Genomic DNA, 15,106 nt, shown 5'->3' with positions numbered 1-15,106 from the left:
CTTTTCACCTTGCACTCTAATATGGCTTTGCATGGTATTGATGCTGGTAGACAGCCCTCTAAAATAAGAACTAGGATCCTGCATGGCTAAAAAGAAAAGCAGAAAGGAAAAGAGCAAATGCCCAGGAAGATGATGGATGGCATGGGGTGATGGAAGAGGAACTGACAACAGCAGCAAGTGACAATGAATATCAAGGGAAAAGGAGGAAAAATAGAGTCTACAAATGTTTGACATTCAGTAAGGAAATTGCATTTGACAGAGCCAAACACTGGATAAACATCCGACCTTTTATATTGGTGGCATTACCAAATAATTTCAAACTTTTCTGTGTTTTGTGACAAGAACATGATTGATTCAACTGACTACATATTGAAGTTCTATGATACAAAGCTTTTAAGGTACTCATCTAAAAGAGAGTGGGAATATCCATAATATCAAGGGCCTTCTCTATGCTGAAAGAGTATTTTATAGAAAACTGGGCTGGATATGATGCCGTTTTTTTTTGTTTGTTTTTTAAAATTTTTTTTTTTTTAACGTGGGACATTTCTAAAGTCGGTATTGAATGTGTTACAATATTGCTTCTGTTTTATGTTTTGGTTTTTTGGCTGCAAGGCATGTGGTATCTTAGCTCCCTGACCAGGGGTCGAACACACAACACCTGCATTGGAAGGTGAAGACCAAAGCAAGTGGACCCCCAGGGAAGTCCTTGATGCTTTGTGTTTTTTTTTTTTTCCAACTTTTTTCATAAACAGAATTAAGGGAACTCCTTTAAAAGAATTAAGGGTATTGTTATAAATAGAAAAAGAGATCTGTTGTCATTTTAATGTATTTATGCTGCTGCTGCTGCTGCTGCTAAGTCGCTTCAGTCGTGTCCAACTCTGTGCAACCCCATAGACAGCGGCAACGTATTTATATTTCAATACAATTCATAAATCTACACCAAGTAAGGAAGTATAACAGAATGATTGAGAGCAGAAATCGGATAGATAACTAGCCCAAATTCTGGCTTCACCACTTACCAGTTGAATGACCTTGGATAAACCAGTGAACCTTTCTAAGCATTAGTTTCACCACCTGAAAGTTGCTTCAGTTGTATCCTCTTTACAGAGTTACTGTGAGGATTGTTTCATAAGTATGTAATAAAACAGTCTACTACACAGTAGTTGAGAGCATAGCAAAAGCAGTAATCTCAGTTGCCAAGTGGTAATTAAGTCATAACAAAGATATGAATTATATTTCCATTTATAATTAAACTATGAAGATGAGGCTTTGTAATTTGTTAGCCTAGGGAAGACTCTATTTTAAATTGAAGGTTGATGAATGCAAGCACACCTATGAAAAAATTCAAACATATTTTCAAGTGATTTTAATCAAAGCATCTTAAAGATAGTTACCCTTAATATAAATAGAATCTTTACTAATTATACTTCCCTGTGGCTAACTTTTGTGTGCTAAGTTGCTTCAGTCATATCTGACTCTTGTGCAACCTCATGGGCTGTAGCCCACCAGGCTCTTCTGTCCATGGGATTCTCCAGGCAAGAATCCTGGAGCGGGTTGCCATTTCCTTCTCCAGGGGATTTTCCAAACCCATGTCTTGTCTCATGTCTCCTGCATTGGCAGGTGGGTTCTTTACCACTAGCACCACCTAAGTTCATTTGATGTTAATTTTTTTTTTCATCTGTGCACATGTATGCTCTTACACATTCATAGCAATAACTCTTATATACAAGTTTATAGATATGAAAGAGAAGAAAAACAGAATGATATAAGGGGAAAATATGGGATTTGAAATGAGATGATCGATACAATTTTGGAATTAGCCATTCAGAAGACATGTGACTTTTAATGTGTCATCTAGACTTTCAGTCTCATTAAATTTATTTGTAAAATAAGCATGCTGAGCTTTACTCTATCTCCTTTATGTGAGGAACATACAAGGGTGTGCTAATTCATATCTGCTTTGAGAGTTGACAATATCTTTTCCCAACCCTTTACTCAATGAGACCCAGTTGGTACTTTGAAAGGAACAATCATGGGACTATTTACATTATGGAAACTGACAGACAGTACAAGTCTATATATTCTCCACTACCACCCTCATTTTTCCTCTGAGATCAGGTTAATACTTTTCTAGTGCATTACTGGGAATGTCAAGTGAAAAAAATATGCTTTATGAACTCTAACATGTTATGCAAATATGTTATAATATGCATTACAGAACATTATAAATAGAGTGACAATCTGTGACTTGCATATGAAAGTATCATTAAATGATCTTACCTGATTAAAAAGCAAAGACATAAATGAATTTTTAGGATACATTTAAGTGATTTAATAGACTTCTGTATGATAGAAATGCCCTATCAAATCAAGCTGATGAAGGAATATTATATATAGAAATTTTGCAGTGTGACTAACCATCCTTGTTTGCCCAAGACTATGGGGTTTTCCAGAATTGAAATGAGCTATATAATTTCCAGAATATATCACAAAATGAAAACATGAAGCATTTCATTCAAAAATTATTAAAAATTTCAAGATAGCAGCAGCAAAGCATTAAACCAGATATGGATAGGTTTGGATGAGGAACACTCAGTTGCATGCCTATAAATCTGGCTCTACTTAGGACCCAGGACTTTAAGTGCTAAAATCAGAATAGACTGTGGGAAACAGAGACTAAGATGGTTGTGACTCTACCTTTGCTTCAAAAATAGTTAGCATTAACATTAATGTATTACCAAAGACTTATCACACCTAATGAAGTATACCAACGGTAGGAGGTACTATCAATTCAGTTATAAGTAAGAACAAGGAAGAGAAGACAGCTTGAATAACACTTTGCCTATAAGACGTTTGCTTGATTCAGTCTGTGCCATTTAGTGAACTAAATGATTCTACTATGACTCCTGAGTTTTCCTGAATACACAAGTCTAAGAATATGGAATGCCATTTAAATTGTTACCTTAAAACAACCTTTAGACAAATTGTAAATGAAGAATGAACCATTATGATTAATGTATAAGAAAATTTTATAGGCATGTTTATAAACTGGAGATAAGATCTAAGAAATGTTGAAACAATCACTGGATAATGTAAATCACATGTATACTGTGTAAATACAATATGTATATAAACAAAAGGATTACATGTCATTTTCTTTGCATACACACACACACAAGTGTATATATACACACGTGAACATTGGTGTTACCAAGAGGAGAAATCAGTCTGATATTTAAAATAAACAATTTCAAGTGATAATACAGGAAATAATTCTACTTTCTTTACTGAGTTCATGGAGATGACTATAATTTTGACTGGTTTCACCATTGTCTTTGGGCAAGCAATCAAAATTAGAGCAGCAGTTCCCTAATGCAGACTTTAGTGTGCCTTAGAACCACGGGAAAGACTTTGTAACACAAATGGTGAATCCCAGTGACTTTCTGAATCAGTTTTTGGTAGGGTTTGAGTGTTTGCATTTCTAAGAAATTTACATAATTTGTGGATCATTTGTGACCTTTTATGCTGTGTGTGCTGTGTCTCTCAGTCGTGTCCAACTCTCTGAGACCCCATGGACTGTATGTAGCCCTCCAGGCTCCTCTGTCCATGGGGATTCTCCAGGCAAGAATACTGGAGTGCGTAGCCATGACCTCCTCCAGGTATCTTCCCAACGCAGGGATCAAACCCAGGCCTCCCCTCTGCAGGCAAATTCTTTACTGATTGAGCCGCCAGGGAAGCCCAAGAATACTGGAGTGGGTAGCCTGTCCCTTCTCCAGAGGAACTTTCTGACCCAGGAATCAAATCAGGGTCTCCTGCATTGCAGGCGGATTCTGCACCATCTGAACCTTTTAACTGCCATGTAACAATTACATGGTAAACAGTCACCCACAACCATGTTTGCTTCATTGCTTTGCTCCCCATAGTTGAAGAGACTTCCTGAGTCAAATTAAAAATATTTTCTAATAAACATAAATGCTAATTAATTATATCTATGACTGTAGAGCTAGCACTTTGTGTAAGAAACCTTGAAGTTGAAATGAAAGTTAATGCTTCATTGTAACTAGGGACTTGCATAGATCCAAGGATCCTTTTTGATCTACAGTATTATATTTCTGCTGCAAGTCATCTAAATTATAAACTTTTGAAAAGTACTCAACCGTGAAATACAACCTCATAAAATCATTGTGTGTAACCCTGTGAGGCTATGTACTTCATAGTTCCAGAAGAAAGCTGCACCAGGAGAGTGAATTGGAATATAGCTGGGGGCAGGGGGAGGGGGGTTGCTGTCAACTGTCCCTTCTCTTTGATCTTAACATGCATCAATATACATTTTTCTATCTTCTGTTTGGTTTTTTCCTTCAGTTATATCCCTGAAACTCTATGAAATGTTAAAATAGGTTAAAGAAGCACTTAAAATTAAATAAATTCAATGTCAGTTCAGTTCAGTTCAGTCACTCTGTTCTAAAAATTTAACCATGTATTTTTTCACATTTTAGACTCCAACAGGCATGATAAAATGTAACACTTATAGCCCAGCTTCCTAGAAAGGAGTATACTGAATTAGATAATACATGTGAAAACACCTACCTAGTGCCTGCTTTGTAGTAGTTGCTCAATTTTTTTAAACATCATTTTCATGGGTACACATTGGAACAGTTATCAATATGAAAATATTTCAAGGTAGAAGTTCATGATGTGGAATTTTAAAGACCCAAGCATTTTTAGACTGTCACAATATAGGAGGAAAATATTTTAGGTGAATAAAATAATATATTCAGAGGTAAAGTTTTTAAAGTGTGAGTTCAAGTGTAGAGGTTAGAGAGCAATGTTGCCTAAATCATTGAATTTCAACCCTGTTTGCACATTAGAACCACCTGGGGTGTTTTAAAATCCCAAGTTCCTGAGTCCCACTCTGTACCAATTAAATCTGAATCTCCAGGGCTCAGAGATTGGCATCAATATTAAAAAACAAGCGAACAAACACAAAAACTCTCCAGAGTGCTATTGGGGAAGAAACAAAATAGAAAGATAGATGGAGTGACAAGCTGAAATTTCCTATTGTTATCATCAGCCTGAAACTGTGTTTATTAATTTCCCATAGGAATGTAGCACGCAGACTTGAAGGCATAACAGAGAGTAATTTCGGTAACTGTCACTGCCCTTCACAAAGAACTTTGAGCCATTTTGGCATTTGTGACTGCTAACAAGGTCCCTGCTGGCTTATTAGACTTTCCATCGTGAGGAACCCTCGGACGAGAGAGAGGCAATAACGCACTCTGCACTTGCTGATGTCAACGGATGAAAATAGCAAGTCACCAAATTCATCTCATAGTGCATAAGAAAAGGTTTTCAAGGTGTGTCAGCAAGTCAGTATGAACACTACCCCAGTTTAGTGGGCAGAAAAGAGCATGGGATTTGAAATCAGTCAGAACCATAGTCAGTTCCTTGATTGCCTCGGTTTCTAGCTTGAATTTAAGTGTGTTTTTTAACTTCTATTACGTCTTCCCATCTGGAAACTTGGGACAGTGATAATATTCACTCCTGGGATTCAAATGAGATCATGTACATGAAAGACGTTTGAAAAGTTTGATCTATAGACTAGAATTCCTCTTGGACTCGCTCTTCCAAAAGGGAATAAAATCTTGGTAAGAGAAACTACTGATGTTGGTGTTTTCTATTTTTCAAGGTGATTCACCAGGCAAAAAATGAATTGTGTGAAGAAGTAAAATAGAAAATAATTTATTCACATTTTATGTTATTTACATCTATGACATTCTCTTTATTTGGTCACTTAAGTAGGAGCATAGAGCTCTTTAAAGGTCCCTTGTAGATTTTATGGAGAGAAATGTTATTTTTCCTCTTCCCGATCTTTACAGGATGGTATCAGTGAAGAATTGAGTAGTATTTTTTAAGACTTTTTAAAAAATTGATGTATAGTTACCATATAATATTAAATAAATTACAGGTGTACAACATACCGATTCACAATTTTCAAAGGTTATCTTTCATTTATAGTTATCATAAAGTATTGGCTATATACCCTGTCTTGTACAATATATCCTTGTAGCTTATTTCACACCTAATAGTTCATACTTATTCATCTATCCCTATACTGGCCCTGCCCCCCTTCTCTCCTCACTGATAGTTTTTAAATTCTTCTCCATATATGTGAGTCTGCTCCTTTTTTGTTATACTCACTAGTTTGGTGTATTTTTTAGATTCCACATATAAGTGATATTATACAGCATTTGGCTTTCTCTATCTGACTTATTTCACTTAGCGTAATGCTCTCCAAGTACATCCATGTTGCTGCAAATGGCAAACGTTCTCTCATTTTTAGGGCTGGAATAGTATTCCATCTGTGTGTACACACATATATACATTGTACGTATCTGTATATATATATATATATACACACACACATATATATGTTGAGAAATATTTTATATTTTCTTTTAAATACAAAGATGTGCAAGGTTCTGTTTCTGACTATGGAAAATCAAAGCAACATCTTTGGTCTCTGTTTCTGAGGACTTTCCAGTCCTATTTTAAAAGATTAGATACACATAGTCCGTTTAAAATTGTTAATATAATCAGTTGTCTGTATTAACAATTTGGTGTTTATCACAAAGAGGTTGGGTGTTTGTCCAACCTATACCTTTGAACTATTTCTGAGCACATAACACAATATATTCTGACAAGCCCCACGTGCTTCTCATTCAAATACCCTTCATAAGAACATTGGAGACATTCCTAGATGCAACATCTGGCAAGTTAGCAAAAAAAAAAAAAAGAGTAAAGAAACTCTAGCCTAGCTGAAAACATGCTTAGAATAGCAATCTAGTTGTCAGGATCACCCTGACACATCTATTGTTGGCTGAGGGCAAGCAGGCAGGCTTTCGTAGAAAAATCGAGTTTAGGAGGGGTTTCCCAAGTGGTGCTGGTGGTAAAGAATCTGCGGCCAGTGCAAGAGGTGTAAGAGACCTGGGTTCAATCCCCAGGTCAGGAAGATCCCCTGGAGAAGGAAATGGCAACCCTCTCCAGTACTCTTGCCTGGTAAACCCCAGGGACAGAGGAGCCTGACGGGCTACAGTTCATGGGTCAGTCAAGAAGTGTCTGGTGCTGGTATGGATCCTTAAGGTGGAAATTTGTGGCAAAAGCAGTTTTTCTGCAGTTGGAGTGGCCCGTATTCTTGGTTAGCAGCTCTCTGGATAGGCACCGATTTATCAGATGCAGCAGACTTACAGAAATGATAGGTACTATTCAGGAAGCATTTGTCTTGTGCTAGATTCTCTATTAATTGTATCACACTTGCTATAATAGTGAGAGAAATTGTTTGATAAATAGACAAATAGATGGGGAAACAATGGAAATAGTGAGAGACTTTAGTGTTTGGGCTCCAAAATCACTGCAGATGGTGACTGCAGCCATGAAATTAAAAAATGCTTGCTCCTTGGAAGAAAAGCTATGACCAACCCAGACAGCATATTCAAAAGTAGAGACATTACTTTGCCGACAAAGGTCCGTCTAGTCAAAGCTATGGCTTTTCCAGTAGTCATGTATGGATGTCAGAGTTGGAATATAAAGAAAGCTAAGCACAGACCAACTGATGCTTTTGAACTGTGGTGTTGGAGAAGACTCCTGAGAGTCCCTTGGACTGCAAGGAGATCCAACCAATCCATCCTAAAAGAAATCAGTCCTGAATATTCATTGGAAGGACTGATACTAAAGCTGAAACTCCAATACTTTGGCCACCTGATGCGAAGAACTGACTCACTGGAAAAGACCTTGATGCTGGGGAAGACTAAAGGCAAGAGAAGAAGGGGACAACAGAGGATGAGATGGTTGGATGGCATCACCGACTCAATGGACATGAATTTGAGTAAACTCTGGATGTTGGTGATGGACAGGGAGGCCTGGTGTGCTGCAGTCCATGGGGTCACAAAGAGTCAGACAGGACTTAGTGGCTGAACTGACTGACTAAGGGTATGAGAGGAGTATTAATTATTCCCTCTTTTACCAATGAAGAAAACAAGGCTCACAAAACATAACTTGAGACAAGTAATACTTTCAGTAAGAAACATAGAATTAAAACTCAGTTAGCTCTTCTATAAAAGTCTTTTCTCTACAAACAGTATCTTCAAATTGCTAAAAACACCACTACAGGTTCACTAAGACACTTTAAAGGGTACCTGGCACAGAGAGTTTTAAGAAAATTTATTTCCAGATCTTTTTCCAAAATATACTTTACTAAAATGAGTCTGAGTGAGAAATCTCCTGAGATTCTTCTTTACCACCTACCCTTGCATAACCTCCCTTCAACTTTTCCGAAGAAAGGCGTACCTCTAGCCTATATCCATACTTATCACCCAGAAGGGGTAAAATCATACGAGGTACTAAACCAGCAAAGAACTCAGAATATTGGTGCCAGTGTTGCTGGAATAAATGGCTCTAACAAAAAGTAGTGAGTATCTTGAAAGTTAAGTGCTTTATAAATAAAAGCACTTATAGCTACTTTCATCAAAGAATTTTTGTTTGAGTTGTCACTGATGGATTAGATTATTTTGATGCTGAATCAGCTATGTCATTTTTGACATATACTTAAAAAAGACTTTAAGTAATTAAGTGAAACTCCTATAAAAATCTTTTTATTACCAACTAGTTTCTTATGAGAATAAAGTTTTCAGGACTAATGATTTTTTTTTTTTAATTTAGAATTGAAAATATGCTTAGCCTTATTCTTTCTAGCAACGACTATTGCAGGGTATTGTAGATATCTGCAATAATTTTTAACTAATGGATGTTAGTCACTCAGTTGTGTCTGACTCTTTACAACCCCATGGACTGTACCCCACCAGGCTCCTCTGTCCATGGGATTCTCCAGGCAAGAATACTGGAGTGGGTAGCCATCCCTTTTCCAGAGGATCTTCCCAACCCAGGGATCGAGCCTGATCTCCTGCACTGTGGGAAGATTCTGTACTGTCTGAGCCACCAGAGAATCCCTTTTAAATAGCAGTCTTTCATAAATATTGTTAATAAATGAATTTTCAATAAAACTTTACTTTTAATAACTTATTTATAAAATATTTAGTCTTACATCATTCTAATAAAATATGTATTACTAAAATTTTTAATGACAATCTAGATTATATTGTCACATGAAGTTTTTAAAAGGTAATTTTAACTCTTATACCTAGTTTTGTTTCAAAAAAGTATGATAGGCTGATGAATTTTTTAAAAATATTTCAAGCATAATATATAACATTTTGGCACACTCCTGTGGGAAAACAGAACAAGAACATGAGATCTAGTGAAAAAAAGAAAATCCTATAAAATTTCAGACTATAATAGAAGAGTTTGTCTAGGTACTTTTGATATGGATGATGGCAAATATCAAATCATTACACTGGAAACATTTTTTATAAGGCAATTAAAAATTTTTATTTTAAAATTTATACTATTTGCAATATCTACCCCTGAATTTTTTCCTCTAAAACTATTTGCAATTATAATTAAAGCAATTTAGAAACTACTTAAAATATGTGAGAGCATACATAAAAGATGGTTTTAAAGCTTTCATTTTGTTCTACTCAAAGATAAAAGCTTAAAGACCATTGCTCTACAGAAATTCCCCCCACGATATATGACTTATTACTAATAGGAAAAGCAATAAACCAATGCATTTAAGAGCTTAACTTCTGGAATAAAACAGGTTTGTGGTCCCAACCTTAGCTTCTGTTATTTGCTTTTTAATCTTAGACAGTTTGCCTAATCTCTCTAAACTGCTTTATCCAAATCTACATAACAGAGATTATGAAGATATCTAATTTGTAGAATCATTCTGAAGGTTACATAAAAATAATCATGTTAAGCTTTTAGAAAAATCCCTGCACATATTAAGAACCATGTACATACAGTCTTGGGCTTCTCAGGTGGCACTCGTGGTAAAGAATCCGCCTGCCAATGCAGGAGAAGCAAGAAATATGGATTTGATCCCTGGCTCAGGAAGATTCCCTGGAGAAGAAACGGCAAAGCATTCCAGTGTTCTTTCCTGGAAAATCCCATGGACAGAGGAGCCTGGTGGGCTACAGTCCATGGGTCACAAAGAGTCAGACATGACTGAGCAACTGAGCGCACACACACATACACAATCACAAAAGTTGTCATACACAAGCAATGTCAGAGGGGAGAAAGAAGTGTGTGGTCTGGGCTAAGCTTCCGGAGGTAGCTGGGCTTGATATTGTCTCTGAGAATGAGTGTAAAACTGAAAAGGAGGAGACAAAAACATCAGCTGAGGAGGCAGAGATACTGTCAGCCACAGCGGCAGGAGAACGCAAAGCATTGAACTCAAAAGTCAAGAGCTGCACTTTAAAAATGGAGCTGACAACAAAATAATCCTAATTGTTTGAGAGGAAACTAGTTCCCCTCTGTCTCCTATTGTCTGCACTGTTTCTATCCTACCTTTAAAAATAAAATTATAACCTCACCGTTTCTGTTTTCCTGATAATGCTAAATTTTGAAATTCAATATGTCCTTGGCATTTTCCTTTAGCTTGGTTCTGATTTACAGTTTAACTCTGTTCCTCCCACTTTGTTTGATTTTAAATCTGAGTTCTACTTTTCTTTTGTGTTTTCCCTGAATGGACACTGAAATGATATCATACTTCACCTATTCCCTGGTAATGTATGGGAGAGAACACAGAATATCAAGAACTCAGATGTTGCCGTCTAACTGATATGGGTTAAAATACTGACTCTGCTACTACCTGTGCAAGCTTGGAAAACTCAGGACTTTTCTGAACTTCATTTTTCTCTTCTTTCCAGTGGGGATGATTTCTAATCAGTAGAGCTGTTGCAAAGACTGAAGGACTTATGTCACAGAAAGCATTTAGGTCAATTAACATACAGAAAAAAATAACTCTTATCATAATTATTATTCCTGGTGCAATGAATAGAGCCATTTAATGGAGTCCTAATTAACTTTGAAATATTTTGCAAAATGAAACACATTACCCAAAGTCCTCCAGACTGTCAAAGATGAATTGTTATGTCAGTGGTCACAAGTTTTAATTTTTCTCTGGAATCAGAAATAAAAATTAACAGTAACCACCAGAAATGGAAAGCAAGAGGACACATAACAGCTGGAAACAGCTGTTTTTAAGTCGTGGTACAGAATGAAGTGAGAGTGACTATGCTGATTATTGCAAAAAGGTCTTATTACTTTTTAGGATCTAAAGGAGGAATAGTAGGCAGAAGCAACAGGATGGAACACAGACTGGCTTAGCCAATTCCATCTGGCTAATCAGTCCATTGTGACCAGATTAACACCATTCAACTCTACAAAGATTTATTAAATGCTCACTGGGTATCTAGAATATGAACAGTCCCAATACAGAATGCATTTTATGATTGATTTTGTTGTTTTGAATCAGGCAATTATTTTTCAAGCGCAGTTGTAAACCAAATGAGAAACTCACTTAGATTTTCAATCGTTAAAACAAACTACTTTTTTTTTTCCAATTTTCTTTTTGCCAACAGGATTTGCTAGTCCGCTTACTGGGATAGCAGATACCTCTCAAAGCAGTATGCACAATGCCTTGCACATCTACATGAACGGAACTATGTCCCAGGTACCAGGATCTGCCAATGATCCCATCTTCCTTCTTCATCATGCGTTTGTTGACAGGTTGGTTGGCACTTCATAAATTACGTGCTTATTGGTTTTAAATGTAGTGGATGTCAAGAAGATGTACAAAAAGCCAACAGGTCCATAAAAAGACACTCAGCATCACTAGTCATTAGAAAAATGCAAAATTAAAACCAAAATGAAACAGTACTTCTTGCTTGTTAGAATGACCATCAACAAAAAGACGAGAGATAGACGTTGGCCTGGATGTGGAGAAAGGGGAATCCCTGTGCAGTGTTGGTGAAATTTGTAAACTGATATAGCCATTATGGAAAATGCTAGGGAGGATCCTCAAAAAGTTAAAAATACAACTGGCATATGATCCAGCAGTCCCAATTCTGGGAATGTATCCAAAGAAAACAAAATACTTAACTCGAAAAGGGCACTCCTACCTTCATAGCGGCATTATTTACCATAACCAGGATGTGGACACAACATAAGGATCCATCAATGGATGACTGGTTGAAGAAGTTGTCACCATCTCCACCTCCCTCATGTTCCCAAGAACATGGATATGGTATCAAAGAAGTGAGTGGAAGATTATTAAGCAGATTTATTGCTTTCTTGGCAACTTTAATATTATAAGAATTAAGTAATATCCCATATCAAGTTTTATTCAGAGATCAGTTTTTGAGAACATATGTAGGTACCAAAATTATGATAGCAAATAACATCAAAACCACCAAACCTAGACATCAAAGCAGAAGGAAGAGTCCTGGGAAAATATCCTACCACAATGGATTAAACTCTCTTTGCTGCTGTTATTCAGTCACTCAGTCTTGTGTGACTCTTTGCAACCCGATGGGCTGCAGCATGCCAGGCTTCCTTGTCCTTCACTGTCTCTGGTAGTTTGCTCAAACTCATGTCCATTGAGTCAATGATGCCTCCCACCATCTCATCCTGTTTATTGAGTCATTTTTAGGTCATATTATCTTTGTGAATTTTGGGCATTTTTTTGATCTTTGGTGCCATCCCATGAACTTTAAAGAAACCTAAATTTCCTAGATCTCTTGATGCTCCAGGCAAGAAACATGCAAACTATGGCTTTTAGGCCATATCTGTCCCTTAACTTACTTGTAAATAAGATGCAATTGGAACACAACCACAATCATTCATCTACGTATTGTCTATAGCTGTTTTCGTGGTAAAATGGCAGAGTTGAAACAAAACCATATGGCCCACAAAGTAGAAAACATCTAGTTTCTGGTCCTTTACAAAAAACATTTCTTGACTCCTGCCAACCACCAAATTCCATATTTATAAGCCAGGTGAGAGAAAATGGTTGATCTTTATCTAGCCCTCCTTCATCTATATTTATAGAAAATGCTGTAATTTAATTCAACATTTGGAGGCATTTTTAATGGAAGTAAAGCTATTATGAAGATATACAACGTTTAGAAGCCTCTCCCACCTTTGAAAACTAAAATTTTCTTCTTTCTTAGAATTATTTGTTAATACTATCTTATGGCTGCTCAGCTGTGTCCAACTCTTTGTGACCCCATGGACTGCAGCATGCCAGGCTTCCCTGTCCTTCCCCATCTAACAATTTGCTCAAACTTATGTCCATTGAATCAGTGATGTCATCCAATCATCTCCTCTGAAAAGCATCTTTATGAAGAAAGAGACCTGTGAATTGCTGCAACATCTGAGCTGTCCTCTTAGTTCTCAGCGTACAGAGATGCATTTTCCAATCAGATGGTTTATTTACTACTGTTCAATTATTTACAAACATATTTGTTGAATACCTACTGTGTGCTGAGTATATTTGCCTGAATGTTCCACACTCATTACTGCTGCTATGCATTGCTTTTACCAGTCTCCAAATCTGGAATGTATTTTCCATGACTAATCTAATTTCTATACAATCATCAAGACTATTTTCAATCTGTAGCTCTTCCATGATGAATGACCAGACCATGACTGTCTAAAACCATTTCTCCCATCCAAAGGCATTTTGGAGCCAGCCCCAAATCACTAGCAAGGTTGGATTATGTACATATTTTCACAATTTTGCATTTGGTGATCTCAAGCGTAGCTAGAATCCAGTATTGGTAGGAGTATTTACATCAGGAAACTGGCAAATGCTACAAATCAAGGCTTTCACTCTGAGAGAGCTGGTTGTTAAAATAATGGCCAGCATAATCCTGCTCCTATCTGTTAACTCACATCACTTTCTCTACTTCTTATTTTCAACACATCGTTTGTATCATTCTTATTGATTGTGTGCTTTTCTTATTGATTGTGCTTTGTGTCTACCACTAATCTCTGAGCTACTATGGCAGGACCCACATCTTAAATTATATCTGTTGTTGTTTTTTTTCCCCCACAACATTTGTCTACTTTGTAATGAGAAGATCTGTAATAAATTTGCATAAAATAAATAAATAATTGAAAAAAATCTTAGCAAATTACTTTCATCATAGCTACAAAGGAAACTATGCTAAGTCACTTCAGTCGTGTCCGACTCTGTGCGACCCCATAGACGGCAGCCCACCAGGCTCCCCCGTCCCTGGGATTCTCCAGGCAAGAACACTGGAGTGGGTTACCATTTCCTTCTCCAATGCATGAAAGTGAAAAGTGAAAGTGAAAGTGAAGTCGTGCCCGACCCCCAGCGACTCCATGGACTGCAGCCTTCCAGGCTCCTCCGTCCGTGGGATTTTCCAGGCAAGAGTACTGGAGTGGGGTGCCGAAACTATAGAGAAGTCATTTTAGCTAAAAAATATTTTTTGTAAGTCTGGTAAAGCACAGATCATTCAAAGCTATAAACTTGCTTCAAGATTTAGCATGTTTCTAGACCATTAGACCTTGTTCTTGGCATTGGCTAAACAGAATAATGAGATAAGGTCACTGGTTTAGCAAAGCTTAGTCTAGTAGGAAATACAAACAAGCAAACAACTGTAGTATATTATAATTCATGCGATCATTACAGCCATTCTTGAAAAACTACATAACAAGGGGGAAACATGAATGGAGCTCTGAAGAGCAGCAGGCCTACAAGACAAGAAGGATATTCAGAATCCGAAAAATAACTCTTACCTCATTGAAACCAGGCACAAGCTAGAAACATGAACTGAAGAATAAAATGGAAGCTTAGGGTCCAAAAGAAGGACATATGCCTCAAGGCACATGTGTTGAGAAAGTGAGAAGATTCCAGGAACAAATTGGCTTACCACCAATATGTACCATTGTTGGGCAAATAAAGACATCAGTTCAGTTCAGTTGCTCAGTCACGTCCGACTCTTTGCAACCCCATGGACTGCAGCACACAAGACTTCCTTGTCCATCACTAATTCCCGCAGCTTACTCAAACTCAAGTCCATTGAGTCAGTGGTGCCATCCAACCATCTCATCCTCTGTCGTCCCCTTCTTCTCTGCCTTCAATCTTTCCCAGCATCAGGGTCTTTTCCAATGAGTCAGTTCT

The 15,106-nt window shown here is 37.1% G+C and overlaps 1 protein-coding gene across 1 annotated transcript in view; it reads left to right on the top strand.

Moving 5' to 3' along the window:
• Window positions 1-15,106, top strand: part of TYR (tyrosinase) — a 113,563-nt gene that overhangs the window by 32,805 nt on the left and 65,652 nt on the right. The window contains exon 3 of the mRNA XM_040256523.1: window positions 11,538-11,685. Within this exon, the coding sequence (XP_040112457.1) occupies window positions 11,538-11,685 (148 nt within the window). The remainder of the gene's footprint in view (window positions 1-11,537; window positions 11,686-15,106) is intronic.

The sequence above is a fragment of the Oryx dammah genome, unplaced genomic scaffold, assembly GCF_014754425.2.
Source record: "Oryx dammah isolate SB20612 unplaced genomic scaffold, SCBI_Odam_1.1 HiC_scaffold_15, whole genome shotgun sequence".
Classification (NCBI taxonomy): domain Eukaryota; kingdom Metazoa; phylum Chordata; class Mammalia; order Artiodactyla; family Bovidae; genus Oryx; species Oryx dammah.
The sequence above is the reverse complement of the archived record's forward strand: the minus strand, read 5'-3'. Positions and strand labels throughout refer to the sequence as shown.